This window comes from Eretmochelys imbricata, chromosome 2, assembly GCF_965152235.1.
Source record: "Eretmochelys imbricata isolate rEreImb1 chromosome 2, rEreImb1.hap1, whole genome shotgun sequence".
NCBI lineage: Eukaryota > Metazoa > Chordata > Testudines > Cheloniidae > Eretmochelys > Eretmochelys imbricata.
In genome coordinates this window covers 44396867-44415520 of record NC_135573.1, presented here as the reverse complement: position 1 = coordinate 44415520, position 18654 = coordinate 44396867, and the positions used below count along the sequence as shown (strand labels likewise).

Sequence of the window (18654 nt, the reverse complement as noted above, 5' to 3'; positions counted from 1 at the left end):
CCCACACCCCCTGTGATGCTCTGTACCTCTGGGGAACCCCCAGCACACCCATGTTCATCCTTGTAAAATGATTGTGTGGAATCTAATGCAAAGTTTGTCATGTCGGGTGTCTTCGGAAGGCTCATGATGCAGTTATGAGGCTGAAAATGTACCCTTATGAATTAAAATAAGCCCAAGCTAAAACTCTCCAAGAGCAGAGAGGCAGTTCACACCTCATCAGGGCAGGTATGGGACAAACCTAGCCCAGCCTCACAGGAACAAAGGACACTGGCCTAGACAGCAACAAAAGGATCTGTTGGACTCTCGAGTGAGTCACCCCCCTTCCTTTGGCCAGTTTGGGACTGCGATGAGGTAATGCTCACCTGAATCTGAAGGGGGAGTCGGGGGGCAAAGCTAAGAGGGAAGAAAGAACATGATAAAAGGGAGAGACATTTGCCATGCTCTTCCGCTTTCTTCCACCTATATCTACAGTCACCACACCAAGCAACTGAAGCGCTGATCGAAGGGGAGAGCCTGGCTAAAGAGCAACCAGCCAGCCTGTGGTGAGAAGCATCTAAGTTAGAAAGAGCACTGAAGTGTTAAGATCTGCTTAGAATGTGTTTTGCTTTTATTTCATTTGACCAAATCTGACTTATGCTTTGACTTATAATCACTTAAAAATCTGTCTTTCATAGTTAATAAATGTGCTTGTTTATTCTTCCTGAAACACTGCATTTGGTTTGAACCGTTACAGAGGCTCCCATAGGGATAACAAGCCTGGTACATATCAATTTGTTAAATTGACAAACTCATATAAGCTTGCAGCATCCAAAGGGCATAACTGGACACTGCAAGACAGAGGTTCCTAGGGTTGTGTCTGGGAACACAGATATTGGAGATATTGGCTAGTGTCTGGGAACAGAGATATTGGCTATTGGGGGTTCTCACAGCTGAGCAGGGTAAAGCTGACTCCCAGAGTCGAGGACTGGCGTGACCAAGCAGATCACCGGTCAGGATAACACCAGAGGGGAACGTCACACCCCCCACCCCAGTGAGCCCCAATATTTTTATATGATCACATACAATCTTTCCTACAGATTTAAATGGCAGCTGTGGTTGCTCAGCAACTGCAAAATAAGGCCATTTACTTAAATGACTAACTATGGATAAAATGTACTTAACGTTAGGCAACCACTTTTGAAAATGTGGGTCTGTCTCTTATAATATTATATAATATTTCAGAAGTAGAGAATTTTTAAGAGTGGGTACAAATGGTAAGCACCTAAATTCATATTTAGGGAAACCAGTTATATGGGGGGGGGGTGTAATCTGCATATTTTCTACCTCTACATAGGAAATGAGTCATAACAAAAGAAAGTTAAGGGAAAATATTATATTTACTATTTTTATTTTAAAGTGTTCAGTAATTATTGATTGAATTTGGTAATATCCTATGAAGTCTTACACCACCCAATATATATTAAAAAATAGCTCTGGACCACCACATTTAACTTTAAATTTGCCAGGCATATATATTCATATAGAGATGGAATAAGACAAAGCTTCACCTGTTAAGGAGTATCATCTAACTATTTCTTTTTAATATTTTACTGACATCTGCAAGCATAAAATATGTTTGTGATGGGTTTGGGCCCTTTGGGGCGTCATCTGATGTGGTGGGATGCCACTGAGTCACCCATTCTGCCAACCTGGGTTCCCTTAACCTGGCCTTGCTGGGTTAGGCTCACAAGCCTCTTCCAGCTGACCACACAGGCAGGACCACACCCAGCTGCACAGAGAGACAGAGATCAGCTCTGGAAACATTCAGCCTTAGGGGCTTGCCCCAACACTCTGATGCCCACTCCTTTTAAGGGGTACATACCCAAAGGTTTTATGAAATTTGCCCCCTCCCTCAATGTGGACGGAGATATGCACAACATCTTGCCTCCCCTCCCCCCTCCCGTTAGAAATTACATAAACTGGGTTATATTATAAAGAATAAATAAGTTTAACTATAAAAGGTGAATTTTAAGTGAATATAAGATATAAACAGACAGAACAAAGCAGATTACTGACCAAATAAAGCAAAATAGGCAAGCTAAGCTCAATATATTAAAAAAAAAAATAACCAAATGTAAATTCTCACTCTAAATGTTATTTTAGGCAGGTTGCAAAGTTTCTGTGGTTCAGAGTTCCCAGTTATATTCCTTTTCAGACTGGACCCCTACCTCAGTCTGGATTCCCCCTCCACGCCTTCACTTCAGGTGGCTTTAGCAGTCTTTCCTCTTGGGCAGACAGACCATGGAGAGGAGACAATACCTTCCTCCTCACCCTTAAATAGGATTTACATATGGTGGGAATCCTTTGTTTCCCAAACTTGACCCCCCTTTCCCTTCCAGTGGAAAGTTACAAGAAGTCCTAGGTAATGTTTAGTATCAGGTGACAAGACCACCTGACTCTGTAGTATCACAGCGTCCAGGAGTCAGTGGCAGTATGGAGTGTCTGCAAGAAGGCCAAGCCTTTTTATAGTCCATTGTCCTCGTTGATGGGTCATCAACTCTGGCTGGCTTTTCCACGGTTATACCTGAAGTGCTAGCAGTGGGCATCACACAACATAGCATAGTTGAAATACAGATACATAGTCAATATTCCTAATTTCAGATACAGACATACAAATTGGATAATCACATCCATTAAATTATAGCCTTTCCAACGATATCTTACAAAACCATCTTGCATAAAGTACATCTCAGTTATGTCATATTCATATCACAAGCATATTTTCATAAAGAATATGGAGTGAAACATCACAATGTTGTTTTCTTTTTAAATCATGCATTTTTTCTTCTGTCTAAAGTCTTTGCTGAATGGGCTGGCCCTTAACACTGTACACAGGATGCATCCCAAAAGGAGACATTAATCTGTATTTCTTACCTATTTGTTTCCTGTATTGCTCAACAGGAGTTCTTGTGGCAGAGGCATCCTTTCTACCCATCCTTTTTGAGTCCAAAACCACTAAGTAAGGAAGGGGGGGAAAAAATCACATATTTGAAAATAATGAATTATCTAAACAAACCAATGAATTTTATGCATATCACAGAAAGTCTTTAATGAGTAATATAGTTATCTAAATTCCATACAAAAGGAATAAACCTATACATGGTAGAAATGGTTACTAACCCTTCTGTACCTGTTTTTCTTTGAGATGTGTTGCACACGTCCACTCTGCTGTACGTGTATGTGTACCCCACCCCAATGCACAGTTGTCAGAATTTCCCCCTTAGCAGTACCCATTGGGGCAGCACGATCACCCTCTGCTGCTTCATGCAGGCATAAAGCGCGGAGCCACCACTGACCCCCCTCAGCTTCTTCCTATCAGAAAGACTCTAATGGAGAGGGGAAGAAGGGCAGGTCGTGGAATGGACATGTGCTACACATCTTGAAGAACAACAGTTATGGAAAAGTTAGTAACCATTTCTTCTTCTTCAAGTGATATCACAGATGACTCAAAAGCAATCCAACCTGGTGGTGGCTCAGAGCTTATTTAAACAGAGACTGCAGGACTACTTGTCCAAACTTAGCAATGTCTCTAGACTATCAAGACATAGCACAGTAAGAGGCAAACATATGCCATGATGACCAGGTTGTCACTTTGCAAATGTCTAATATGGGAACATGGGCCAGACAGGCCGCAGAAGCTATTTGGGATCTAGTCAACTGACCCAAAACTCTATCCAGAAGCTTCACATTCACCATCTGGTAACATACATAGATATCCAAAATGTGATCCTTTGGGTAGATACAGGACAGACCTTCATTCTGTCCACACATGCTGTGAACAGTTGTGTCGAAGATCTAAAAGGTTTAGTCCATTCTAGATTTAAAAAAAAACTAAAGCTTTTCTAATATTTAGAGTATAAAGCCTCTCCTCACCTTTATAATCATGAGGCTTTGGAAAGAAGGTTGGTGAGAAGACTGCTTGGTTAATCTGAAAACTAGAAACCACCCTGAGAAGAAACCTTGGGTGGAGACGAATGCAAACTTTGTCTATATAGAAAATTGTATACGAAGGACCTAATACCAATGCCCTCAATTCCCCCGGCTGACATAATAGCCACTAAAAATGCCACCTTTATAGAAAGGTGCAACAGGGAGCAGGTCGCTAGAGGTTCAAAGGGGGTGACCCATCAGTTTTTCTAAGACTAGATTCAAGCTCCGTGGGGGAACAGGATTTTGCACTGTGAAAACAGTCTATCCAGGCCCTTTAAAAATCTTACAGACATAAGGCTGAAAAAAGAGAATGGTTTTCAACAAGTGGGTGGAAGGTTAAGATAGCCACTAAATGCACTCTGATTGAACTAATTGCCAATGTTTAGTGTTTTAGGAACAGAAGATTGTTTCTGTTCAGCACATACAGGACTAAGACCAGGGAAGTTCTCTTCACTCTGACCCAGACAGAGAACTTCTTCCATTTAGCCAAATAAGTACTCCTAGTTGATGGTTTTCTACTATTTAGCAGCACTTCCTGAACAACCCTAGAACATGACTTTTCTGCAAACATTAGCCACAAAGCCTCCGAGTCATCAGGAGAAGGGTCTGCAGATTGGGATGGAGGAGGTGACCCTGATTCTGTGAAATCAAGTTCATGTATAGTAGGAATGACAATGGGGGACTGATAGGTTTACTAGCTCCAAAAACCAGTGCAGACAGGGCCATCCCTCAGCATAAGATGAGCCTTGTTCTGCTTAACTTTGCACAGAACTTTGGGCAGGAGAGGAATGGGAAGAAAAGCATACAGGAGCTCATCTGACCATGGCAGTAGAACACATCAGTCAACAACCCTGGACTGTAGCCCACTGTGGAGCAAAACTGGTGTCTTTTGTTGCAAACTGATCCACTTGGGGTGTTCCCCAGAGCTGGAAAATGGACCTTGCTACATCTGAGTGAACGGCCACTTACAGTGGTTGATGAACAGCCTGCTTAGGCAATCTGCCAATGTACTGTGGATCCCTGGAAGGTAAACTGCTTTCAGGATTATGAAATTGGCAATGCAGAAGGCCCACAGTAGAACTGCTAAAATGACACAGCAGTGAAGACCAGGCTCCTCTTGGTTTTGTTTTTTTTATAAAACATGGCCACTGTATCATTGGTCATGACCAACAAACCCCTTCCTTTGATTTGTGGAAGAAATGCCGTGCAAGCTAACCAGATAGCTTGCAACTCCCTGACATTTATATGCAGACTGAGATCTTGGGAAGACCAGAGATCTTGTGACTGTAGCAGACCCAAATGACTCCCACCCCTCCTCAACTAGTAAGTTGGTCCGAGGCATCCATGACTAAGATGAGAGATTGTTGAGGCCAGGCAAAGGGAACTCCCTTGAAAACGTTAGCAGGACCTATCCACCAATCTAGGGAGGATAAGACTCAATTTGGAATGTGAACTATCATGTCCATGATGCTTCCTCAATGAAATACACTTTGCACATCCAGCCCCATAGCTCTCTCAAACGTAGCTTCAACAAAACTGTTTTTTGAACCTGAGACAGGATGGACTTCTCCATGTTCATCAGCAAGCCAAGCTCATCTAACATGGGCCGAAAAATGTCTCGCTTTATAAATCAACATGGCTTTATGAGAGGTCCCTAAAAAGGGACAGGGAAGGTATTACTGCGCTTCCACCATGTTAAAAACCTACCAATCTGTTGTGAAGGGGGTGCTGCCGAGATCATTTGCTGCTTTCCCCTTGATGGTACCATTTTGAACAGAACACTAACTGCTGCATCCCATGTTCCCAGATGGTGCAGAGGTGAAGGAATGAGTGTTGGTACCTTGGGCACCACGCGACGCTCTTGTACAGTCATTCAAAGAAGAACAACGAAATACTGGAACTAATCATCTGTATTACAAACACTATAAGATGAATTCTAAAAGTACTCTTTTTCTATAATTTGGTTTATTAATATTATAGAACTCATTAGTTTGAACAACAAAATAAACGTAGTTTAAGAATTTGGAACAAAACAAGCTGCCATCCAATATGAACCTTGGTATAGTTGAAATCACTTTTAGTATAACTATTTTTCTTCGATAAATCACTGACTGAACTTAAAGTCTGCTATTATTCAGATTTCTACTATGCCCATCCCCACAGAATCTGGGTGCCCAAGAATATGAGCTAGTAAGAGAGAACGCAATGTGCGGGCTCATACAGATATAGGGCCAGACTGTGCTTGTGAGATCCACATGAAGAGGCCTCCCATGCACTTACCTCCCCCATCCAAAGTAGAAGGGGGAGTCTGCTTGCCTTCACAGCAGCAGTGCCCCATTCTCCTGCCACCCAGGGAAGCCTGTCCATAGTTCTAGACATCGCCAAGTGAGGAAAGGGTAGATAGTATGTGGAGCCACTTTGATTGTCCTCCAACCTCACCTAGCAGCAAAACCAGAGGAGAATAAATACTGTCAGAGCCTGTATTAACTTTCCTCTATTTCTTATATTAACCCTCCTTGCTCTTAAAGGGGAGTCTCAAGAACAGTAACTGGGGAGCCTCGACAGTGCCATGCTGTCAGAGAGCCACAGGGCAGCACCAGGGGACGCAGAGCTGCTGCAGAAATGCAGGGACTCCACATGGATGGCCCCCTATCCCAGGATGATACCCAAGATCCATGCACATGTTTGGGGATCAGCAAGAAGTGTGGGTCTGACTCATTTTCTTCCACTGTAGGGAATAAACAGATGAATTCAGAGAAAATTCTGAAAAGGGAACGGCATGGATTTTACTGGATTGCAGCTCAGTCCGGAACTGAGGTACCTTAGTCCTCACACTTGCTATTCCAATTCCAGGTTTCTCTTGACCAGAGATGACAAATTAGATTATATTATACATGTATAGTAATTGGGATTATACAAATGGGGACTACAAATTTACAACCTAACTCAGGTCTCCAGAGTCTAAATCCACTATCTCTCTATTAACATTATTTTTAAAACCTTCAGAGTAATATATCAAAACGTACAGATGTTCTAAAATTAAAACAGCAAGGATGAAATTCACCCATCACCTTCCAAAATCTAACTAATCAACCTTTTGTATAGAGAACTCCAAATAGACTAGACCAGTTTGGAATCTACCTCACAACTTGCAGGCAGGCTAGGGACCTGCACACAGTCCCTCTGAGGCTGCTATTCCCACTAATAATCACAGCTTCTTCACACTTTGGTATCACTTTTCTCTACTAGATCCACACAATCATGGTTCCAATAACCCTTCCAGCCGACCCCAAACACACCAGCTGAGTGTTATATAAGAGGTACTAAGATGCTGTATACAGCTGCTCCCTCTGTATGTTTCTCTCCCCGCCAAGTAACAACATGTGGTTTACCTGGTGCAGTGGGATGCTGGAAATGGATTAATTTCACCCTCTATTCCAATCGCCAAAATCTGGCTTTAAATCCATGTGCAAAAAATACATATTAAACCACCAAGACAAGTTTGTCAAATGAGCTATTGTCAATGGCATAACTGTTTTCAAGCCAGGTTCAAAGCACAGTACCAGGAATTATCCCCAGGGCTTATTCATGCATCAAACAATGTAGCAGTTATTTTCACTGTTTGTCCATTTGGTCATTTAGGGCCCAATTCTGCTTTTTGCTGACAGTACTGGCCAGAAATCAGCACCCATTATATCAGTGCAAATACACAGTAACTCCATTAACATTAACTGAAGATTTTCATACACTAAGTACATTTAACTCAGTAAATAACCCACATTTAGGTATCTATAGCATATACTAAGCTGAATGAAACTAAAGAAAAAGGATTGCATTTGGTTTTTTTCAGTCCCTCGCCCCCATTGCCCATAAAATCATAACCCAGCTGGGAAGAATGGCAACTGATTCCTACATAATGCTTATACCATGGTAACGGTAATGGAAAATAAAGTTAATATTTCAACTAATAAAGTAGATAATACAAAATTTTATACAGCAAAATCTAGTTTTTTGCTTATTTTATTCCACTGTTAGAAACAACGTTTGACTTGCCTTTTGCACTTTCAATAGCCTAGGAATGTTTTGTAACAAAATGTTAGCTGTGAAAGATGCTTGCAGTTTTAGAACTGTACTGCCAATAAAATACAAGAGTGCAGAAAAATTATTTCCCATTAGTTAAAATATATATTTGGCCTACTTAATATGAGCCACAGAGACATTCCTGTTCATCTGTGTGGTTCAAACTGTCACTGACTCAGGCATCTAGAACCTCTAAAATGCTGTGACTTTTCTTTGTTCTTCAAAGCCATGCAGTAATCATCATTCATTTCTACTGCTTTGATGGTTAGATAGCAAACTCCCGAGAAATCCATAGAGACATTAGCACATACAGCCGCAATGTCTAATAAGACAGCTATTTGCATAAAAGATCAGCCACAATTTAAAATGTGTTGTGATAAACGTGGAAGGGGAATAACAGATCTATATTAGCATGTACGAAACCAAGATTGTTTTCACAATTTAATTCCTTGGGAGCTGTGGCTCATCACCTTCCCTTGTAAAGAATTCTGCATTCCCTGAGGAAGTAGCTTGCTATGAGCCAGAGTTAAGCTAAAATATGGATTAATAAGAGATAATATTTATTATTTATGAATCTTGCTGCAGGAATGGTTTCAAACGTAACCATCAGATCAGATTTCTAAAAAGAAAAGATCAGGAACCTTTCTGACTCACGAAATACTTTGAAGCGAAAATTGTCACCCCTGTTTAAAACAGAAATATTTCACTCAAATATATCTATTATTTCCCAAAATAATTCACACCATTTAACAAAGTATGGGCTCAGTCCTGCTTTCACTGTACTCAATAGCAAAATTTCATTAATGTCAGTTGGTGCAGGATCGAGCCCCCTTTCTTGTGTTTCTTTATTTAACCTGAATTCTACACAATCATAAAGTGCTGTACAAACTCTAAACTCTGTGCAGGTTCCTGGAATTTTAATGACTATATACCATTTAAAAACCATCTAAAGGAGTTTGTCACTGTTCTTTTAGATATTGCTAAAAAAACCTTAAGGAGTAGTTTCAGGTCATTAGAAATCAATGTGAGCTTTCTCCCAGCTCTCAGCTTCTACAAAAATGCTTTTTTTAAAAAAATCATGTACAAGTGATTTGAATGATATTTTGTTTTTTAGTTTGTTTTCAGGTTTTTAAAGGGGAATTTTTTCTTTGGTCTTTTTTTCCCTTCTCTTTCCTTGCACCACAAAAGGAGTTCTTTATCTTTTTCTCTCCTGTTCTATCACATCTTGATCACTATCCGAGATGAAGAAGTTGCCGATATCACACTCCATTGTGATATCACACTCCATTGTCAATAATATATTTCTGATTTTGACAATTAATGAGAGCTATAGACAAAGAATTGTTTGAATGTCCATTCAAGATCTGACTATGAGAGAATTTAACTCACTACTGTTGAAATTCACTTCTGTTTTACTGTTCATGGGAATTTCAAAGAATATTATTCTGGCCATCTAAGGGATCATACAGTCCCTTTCATTAATGGAATAGAAACATATTGTGAATGACTAAAAAAAATTAATAAAAAATAAATATAGGGACTATAAAGCACATGGCACTGTGCTTTGTACATTTATGATGCTATATAAATGATTAATAACAATAATAAAATCTTAAGTAGGTTCCACTGTACATACCAAGAGCTGCATGAATGCAAAATCCCATGAAAATGAGACTTGGTGTTGAATAATGTGTTTTGATTCTTCAACTATAAAAGTTTTTTAAATATTAGTATATAATATTTTTGAACATTAAATATAATTAAAGTTTGGAATGTAATTATTAATTTGACAGAAGAGAAATTAAGAATTTGTGACTGAAAGGACTCCCTGCAGAATGCTAATGTTATGGGCCAAATTTCAGACACTAGCATCTAAGTCTAATTTACACATGCATCAATATGGATATACTCATAATGAGTACCGAATATCTATACATGTAGCTATCCATCTGCATGTACTACAAATGGATGCCACAAACAGGCAAACACACTTTTTTTATTTATGCAATGTAGGCCTATGTTTTCAAACTATAAAGGCAACTGAGTCTTAACTCAGTCTATAACTCCAAGTTTGATTTAAAAATCTATAGAAGTCAATAGAAAGAGTTCCACTGACTTCAATGGACTTTAAATAGGTCTTTTGTCAATAAGTTGCATAGTCAGTTGAATAAACACAGTTTTTTAATAGAGTTAAATTAGCCAAAGGAGGGAGACCATAATGATCCATAAGTGCAGTGGGAAAACATTGATAGTGACAAAAAAATCTAATACATTAAATAAGGACAACAGAACGAAGTGCTAAAACAAACCTCATGGCCAACTAGAAGTCACAGCTGCCATCACTATGGTGCATGACAACTCAGAACTTCCTGGCAGCAACAGAACTAGAACTCATATCCTATTGCTTTCAGACAGACACCTACCACTTTATGCAAAGGAGAAACTCCATTATCTGTTAGTAATATTGTGCCTATGGCACACAATAGAGCAATTCTGATTTTACCTAATAGGAATGGCAAAAATACACAGCACCCTAACTCAATGTTCTATATTCCTTAGTTCATTTCAAAATCCACAACAAATGAAAAACAAATTAAGTATCTTCTTCAAAAAGAGTTTAAAATATTTTATTAGACACCGGATACTAAAGATAAGGATTAAAAATATAACGATTGATTTTGATCATGTGAGAAAAAAATATTATTTTAATTAAAATATAATTCTGATAGGATTTAAATCAAGATCTTCACATCAGTCAAATCTGATAAAAAAGGGGACATCTGTACAAAAATAAATGGCTTGTTTCCACTCTCACTCAAGTCGTTACTCCAGGGGGAATTCTGCGCCACTGTGCTTATTCAGAATTCATGTCCCCCACAGAAAAATTACTGCTGATGGAGAAGGAAAGGAAAACTGCAAGAGCAGTCACATGACCCTCCCCAGCCACACAGGCACATCCTTTCATGCACCTGGAGCAGCCAGCAGAAAGATAAATCACCGTGGAAAGAGGGGCTGGGGATGCCCCAGCTGGTAGCTCTTACCCGGGCTCAGTTGCTAGTCCCAGCTGGGATGGGGGTGGGGAAGGACAGGACTTCCTCATCTCCTGCAAGGAGCAGCCAGGGCCAGGTCAGACTCACTCCCAGAAATCTCCCCCAGCTACAGGAAGCTCTGCACACACACACCCTGCCGCTTCCTGCCCACATCGCTCCTCAGGCGCAGGGGGAGGGGTCACTGCACAGGGAACTGCTCCCCCGTCCGCCCAACCCCTGTGCATCTGGACCCTCCCCAGACCCACTGGCCAAGCCCCAACAACTTGCATGCAGCCCCCCACCCCACCTAGCCACTCCCCCCTGCATTCGGACCCCTGCCTCTCCACTCAGATAATCCCCCGCTGAGCCCTCGCAATTGAACCCCCAACTGGATGAGTCCCACCCCCCTGCACCCAGACCACCCTGATGAGCCTCCCACACCTGGACCCTCACCCCACCGAGCCCCAACCAGCTGCACCCAGACCCCCACTCCATCAAGGCCCACTCTCCCAACACCCAAACCCTCCCTGCCAAGCCCCATCCTCCCACACCTACACCTCCCCCCACCACAGGGCCCCAACAACCTTCACCTGGATCCCCCTGCAGAATCCCATTCCTCCTGAACCCAGAACCCCCACAGAGCCCCTGTGCATCCATTTAATAGCACCTGGGAGCTGCAACCCACATCAAGGCCTCATTAAGCTTTGGTTTTTCTGGAATCATAGAATCATAGAATATCAGGGTTGGAAGGGACCTCAGGAGGTCATCAAGTCCAACCCCCTGCTCAAAAGCAGGACTCATACCCAATTAAATCATCCCAGCCAGGGCTTTGTCAAGCCTCACCTTAAAAACTTCTAAGGAAGGAGATTCCACCACCTCCCTAGGCAACGCATTCCAGTGTTTCACCACCCTCCTAGTGAAAAAGTTTTTCCTAATATCCAACCTAAAACTCCCCCACTGCAACTTGAGACCATTACTCCTTGTCCTGTCCTCTTCCACCACTGAGAATAGTCTAGAACCATCCTCTCTGTAACTACCTCTCAGGTAGTTGAAAGCAGCTATCAAATCCCCCCTCATTCTTCTCGTCTGCAGACTAAACAATCCCAGTTCCCTCAGCCTCTCCTCATAACTCATGTGTTCCAGACCCCTAATAATTTGGAATATGGAATAATATGGAATTTACATATATTTTGATGTAAAGATGGACTTTCATCTGAACAAAATTTTAAGATTCAAGTCTGTGAAAATATTAATGCCTTCACTAGAAAATATAACCCATTTTTAGGTGTGGGGAAATAGCTACTCATGGAGGAAGTCCATGTAGAAAGGACATATCTGTTTCATGAGTAATAGTATATAATATATCATATCTGTCTACCTATCCATATGTGTGTGTGTGTGCGTGTGTGTGTGTGTATGGGTGTATATGATGTTTTATTAATGTATTGATTGTAGCATATTAAAATGCCTTTTTCATAGTAATTCTTTAATATATCCAATAAAAATATGTTACTTACATGGCATTTGCATATAAGTAATCATAGACTTTGGTTCCATGTGGAAGAGGGGAAGTCTACCTGGGTTTCTGTATCTCTTCTCACAAAGCCCCACAAAACATATGGACTCTGCAATCACACAAAGGAGGATTCTACCCCATCTCATTTATATGCATAAACATTTGAATTTGAGCTTACATGAATAAAGTTCCAGTGCTTGTTATTGTCAGACACATACCCCAGATCCAGCAAAGAACTTCAACATGTGTTTAATTTAAGCATGTCAGTAGTCCCGCTGGAGTTAGTAGCATTACCCAAGTTAAGTATGTATCTAAATGCTTTGCTGCATGTGGGCCTAAGTCTGATATAATAGAGAAAGCAACAGCAACATTCTTTCTCTTACTGGGCTCTCAGTATATGGTCTGCTGGGGCTCTCAGTACAAGCTGTCCCATAGCTTAAAAATTCAGACTTCTGTTCAATGTAATATACTATATTCACTTAAAAATACTGAATGTCTGCAATCAAAAAAGAGTCTCTACCCTTCTGACACTAAAAGAAGAAAACCCTCTCAGGTAAACATACTGCAGAGGGTTTTAATGCCTCCCATTGTGTGGCAGTTAGCCTTGTCGATGTACAAACTACAAACAAAACACTGTTTTTATACCTGCTCTAGAGGGGCAATTATCTACTTGAATACAGATCAGAAGCATCTCTCAGAACTGGAAGATGGAAAGAATGCCAATGAATGAAGACAACATGGCTAACATATTAATATTACTCATTTTCAAGATCTTTATTTTAAATTTACCTTAAATTCTATTGTTTTCCATTAAAATATATAAAATCTGATAATATTATATATGGTTTTCATCATCACACAACACAAAAATGAAGAACTGGTGGGGGGTTCTCTCTGAAAGAAAAATTGTATGATATATATGAGTACATGTGATATTTAATGCTAACTTTTTTTTAAATAATGTGACCTATTATATACGGTATTTGATATATATAAGTAGCATTAAAAGCAAACACAGAAGCTGTACCATGTTGATTGTGATTTGAGGGTAGATAAGGAGAGCAAAGGCATTTGTCACTCTTATACAACATGAAAATAAAGCATGCACCTTTTACTGTGCAAGTTAAAAGCTTATTGAGTCAAGAGGAATGACTAGAATCAATTATTTCTTCTGCCTCAGTGATTCAAGATATCAACAGCAAACAGTCTGCAGTATGGTTGAATATAGGCACTTTCATTCCCTCTTTGATCCTTCACATCCACGCCTTCACGTCTCATTTCCTTTGATGAACTGGGGATCATTTAAATTAAAACTACCATGCTATAGGGTCGTACACCTCAAATTTCAAAATTAACTACATTCTTCTGAGCACTCTAGTTATAATAACTTAAGATTTTACAATTCATGTATTTAATAGAGAATTATGTTGTTTCACTGGTATCTCACTCCATGGTATCAAAAATGTTATTTTGCTCTGCTCAAGTATTAACTAAGGGGCAGCACAACTCTCCCTACTCTGCTAAAAGCCAAGGATAACCCTGACTTCTCCCTTTCCCCGGCTTAGGGAAGTGCAGCCCATTTCCCCTCTCCCTCCCAATTTTTCCCACGCTGGGGTCCCAACAGGTCAAAGTTTAGTTTGCTTGGGTGCAAACTTTAAAATGTTCGGATTTAAGTGTAAGCTTCATTCTGAATTTCCTGCATTTAGAATGTTTGATTTGGGGATAGTTACAATTTCCCTTTAACAAACTGATCCTGAATTACTGGTACGTATTCTCAATCTTAACTTCATTTTAAGATAGCGATTGTCCGGGATAGTGGAAGGAGAAGTGAGAATCTCAGTAACTGGACCTTCCCACCCTGGCAGCCCACCATAAATTGGAGGCTGGGAGACCTGGAGAAAATACCAAAATAAATAAGGCCACTACTCAAAAGCTAGAAGTCAGACAAATTTGTTTCTTTGGCAAATCCTATCACCACAGTATGATGCAATGTCACATCACCACCAAGGTCATAATGATCAATAAAACTGGTGACCAACCTTTCCTATTTTGATATTCTTTAACCACTGTCTCACTTTGTACCTAGAAAAAAAACGGGTAAAGGCTGAAAGCAAATTACAAATGACAGAAGCAAATAATATTTCAATACACATAGATTCATAGATTCATAGATATTTAGGTCAGAAGGGACCATTATGATCATCTAGTCCGACCTCCTGCACAACGCAGGCCACAGAATTTCACCCACCACTCCTACAAAAAAAACCTCACACCTATATCTGTGCTATTGAAGTCCTCAAATTGTAGTTTAAAGACCTCAAGGAGCAGAGAATCCTCCAGCAAGTGACCCGTGCCCCATGCTACAGAGGAAGGCGAAAAACCTCCAGGGCCTCTTCCAATCTGCCCTGGAGGAAAATTCCTTCCCGACCCCAAATATGGCGATCAGCTAAACCCTGAGCATATGGGCAAGATTCATCAGCCAGATACTACAGAAAATTCTTTCCCAGGTAACTTGGATCTTACCCCATCTAAAACCCATCACAGGCCATTGGGCCTATTTACCATGAATATTTAATTACCAAAACCATGTTATCCCATCATACCATCTCCTCCATAAACTTATCGAGTTTAATCTTAAAGCAAGATAGATCTTTTGCCCCCACTACTTCCCTCGGAAGGCTATTCCAAAACTTCACTCCTCTGATGGTTAGAAACCTTCGTCTAATTTCTAATCTAAATTTCCTAGTGGCCAGTTTATATCCATTTGTTCTTGTGTCCACATTGGTACTGAGTTTAAATAATTCCTCTCCCTCTCTGGTATTTATCCCTCTGATATATTTATAGAGAGCAATCATATCTCCCCTCAGCCTTCTTTTAGTTAGGCTAAACAAGCCAAGCTCCCTGAGTCTCCTTTCATAAGACAAGTTTTCCATTCCTCGGATCATCCTAGTAGCCCTTCTCTGTACCTGTTCCAGTTTGAATTCATCCTTCTTAAACATGGGAGACCAGAACTGCACACAGTACTCCAGGTGAGGTCTCACCAGTGCCTTATATAACGGTACTAAAACCTCCTTATCCCTACTGGAAATACCTCTCCTGATGCATCCCAAGACGACATTAGCTTTTTTCACAGCCATATCACATTGGCAGCTCATAGTCATCCTATGATCAACCAATACTCCAAGGTCCTTTTCCTCCTCCGTTACTTCTAGTTGATGCGTCCCTAGCTTATAACTAAAATTCTTGTTATTAATTCTTGTTATTAACATGGAGATAACTGTAACACTTCAGCAAAACTGAATTATTAGTTCCATTCTGAAAACTAGTCTTTGAAAGGATTTAAAAGGTAACCTTTCCAGCCTATGTTCAGAATGAATATTTTTCCCCTCTCTTTGAAACTACCACAACTCAATAAATATTAAATAAACTGATTTATGAATGAAAAAAAGTTTCATGCTCCTTTGTTGCGCCTCATGTTGTATTTGTTATTCAGGAAAGTGAATTAGCTTATACAAATATTTTAGACAGAGTAAAAGAAATAATAAGTGCACAAATAGTTTTAATTTGGATTTTTTTAAAAAAAACTGATTAAAAACACCACAACCTGTTAGGGTATGTCAAAACAGCAACTAGGCAGAGTCCATCTCGCAGGATCCCAGAGCTCAGGCTCCAGCCCAAACCCGGAAGTCTACTCAGCAATGAAACAACCCAAGCCCCAAGAGCTCGAGTAGGCTGGCACAGGCCAGCCACAAGCGTCTAGCTGCTGTGTAGACATACCCTTAATGTTCTCAAATGGAGATCAGAAGACAAAATGAACATACATATCCTAATCCAACATTCTTCTGTAAATTTTTCTTTAATTTTGGCTATGAGAAACGAAGATGTAATTCTACTGGATTCTCCTCCCAGATGTAAAATTAAAACGTTCAGCTGATCTTAGGTCCTCCACTCAAAGCTCCAGTCATAATCCCAGAATAATTCAATTAAAGTTACATATCAAAATTGGACCAAATCCTTTGCATGGACCAATGGTCCACTGAAGATACAAATGCTGGTAACTAGCAGAAAAAGTAGCAACCTGCTTACTTTATAACAACAAAAGCCCTGGCCTCACTTTAGTGCTGCATGTTTTCACTATTTTGTGCTGCAAAATTTCAACTGCATTTGCTCAAAACCAACAGTAGCAAAAGGTGGCATTCTGGAGGCTTTTTGCTTATATCCTGCATTGCAGCTGTGCATGCACTTACTATCGGCCTATTGGTCTAGACATTGCTAAACTTTACCATTGTTAGTTTGAACTGTCATGCTAGGTATTTCTGATATTTTTGAATAGGTCAAAAAGTGGGAGGTGCAGCATAGGAGTCACCTATCTTAGCTGTACACCCTCTGGGGACTGCCTCGTGCCATGGATCAGAGAGACAGGACTTCAAAGTTTTCGAGATGTAGCTAGGAAAATTTTAGCTAAATTTGGTATAACATGACTATCTCCTAACTGGATTAAGGTCTGTCTAACTCTGTTTTTAAAACCATGACCATGTATTACCTTCCCCGTTATAAGAAAAGGAGTACTTGTGGCACCTTAGAGACTAACCAATTTATTTGAGCATGAGCTTTCGTGAGCTACAGCTCACTTCATCGGATGCATACCGTGGAAACTGCAGCAGACTTTATATATACACAGAGAATATGAAACAATACAGACTAACACGGCTGTTACTCTGAAACCTTCCCCGTTATATATATACAACTTCCACCAACATTTCAGTCAATGCTATAATAATTAAAATATATTAGAATACTCTGTAGGCATAATAGCTGGGGTCATGACTAGGGTCCTACCAAATTCACAGTACATTTTGGTCAATTTCACGGTCATGGATTTAAAAAAATCATAAATTTCATGATTTCAGCTATTTAAACCTGAAATGTCACATTGTTGTAATTGTAGGAATCCTGACCCAAAAAGGAATTGTGGCGTGGTCACAAGGTTATTATAGGCGGGGGTTACACTACTGCTACTCTTACTTCTGCGCTGCCGCTGGCGGCTGTGCTGCCTTCAGAGCTGGGCAGCTGGAGAGCAGCGGCTGCTGGCAGAACTGCCGCCAGCAGCAGTGCAGAAGTAAGGACGGCATGGTATGGTATTGCTACCCTTACTTCTGTGCTGCTGATGGCAGGGCGCTGCCTTCAGAGCTGGGCACCTGGCCAACAGCTGCCCCTCTCTGGCTGCCCAGCTCTGAAGGCAACACAGAATGGTGGCAATGCTGTGACCCCCCCTAAAATAAGCTTGCAACCCCCCTGCAACTCCCTTTTTGGTCAGGACTCTCAATTTGAGAAACACTGCTTTCCCCTGTGAAATCTGTATAGTATAGGGTAAAAGCACACAAAATACCAGATTTCACGGGGGGAGACCAGATTTCACCATCTGTGATGCATTTTTCATGGCCATGAAATTGGTAGGACCCTAGTCACAACCCAATACGCAGTTCTGTATTTGATTTCTGGACCTCAGACCAGTTAGCAATGGGAAAGTTGGGACATTTGTGAAAGCGAAACCTTCAGTCTCTACGATGCGAGCATTTAATGAGGTGCTACAGGGACAGGAAGATCTTTTCAGAAGCCATAGCCCAAAATAAAATAGTCCACTTTAACATCCTGGGTGCACTTCTCTAAACATTAGAAGTTAGCTCACACCCTTGGCTGGCGTCAAAAGGAATCATAGAATCATAGAATATCAGGGTTGGAAGGGACCCCTGAAGGTCATCTAGTCCAACCCCCTGCTCGAAGCAGGACCAATTCCCAGTTAAATCATCCCAGCCAGGGCTTTGTCAAGCCTGACCTTAAAAACTTCCAAGGAAGGAGATTCCACCACCTCCCTAGGCAACGCATTCCAGTGTTTCACCACCCTCTTAGTGAAAAAGTTTTTCCTAATATCCAATCTAAACCTCCCCCACTGCAACTTGAGACCATTACTCCTCGTTCTGTCATCTGCTACCATTGAGAACAGTCTAGAGCCATCCTCTTTGGAACCCCCTTTCAGGTAGTTAAAAGCAGCTATCAAAT

General features: G+C 40.7%; 1 protein-coding gene across 3 annotated transcripts in view; it reads right to left on the bottom strand.

The window, feature by feature from the left end:
* The window catches only part of TRIQK (triple QxxK/R motif containing), an 83184-nt gene that overhangs the window by 55774 nt on the left and 8756 nt on the right, over positions 1 to 18654 (bottom strand). For 2 of the 3 annotated variants that reach the window (XM_077810019.1, XM_077810021.1), the window contains exon 2: positions 2914 to 2994. In XM_077810019.1, coding sequence (XP_077666145.1) covers positions 2914 to 2974 — 61 coding nt within the window. In that variant the 5' untranslated portion in view covers positions 2975 to 2994. Of the gene's footprint in view, positions 1 to 2913; positions 2995 to 11090; positions 11181 to 18654 lie in introns of those variants that run through there. The other variant, XM_077810020.1, reaches the window with a different exon arrangement.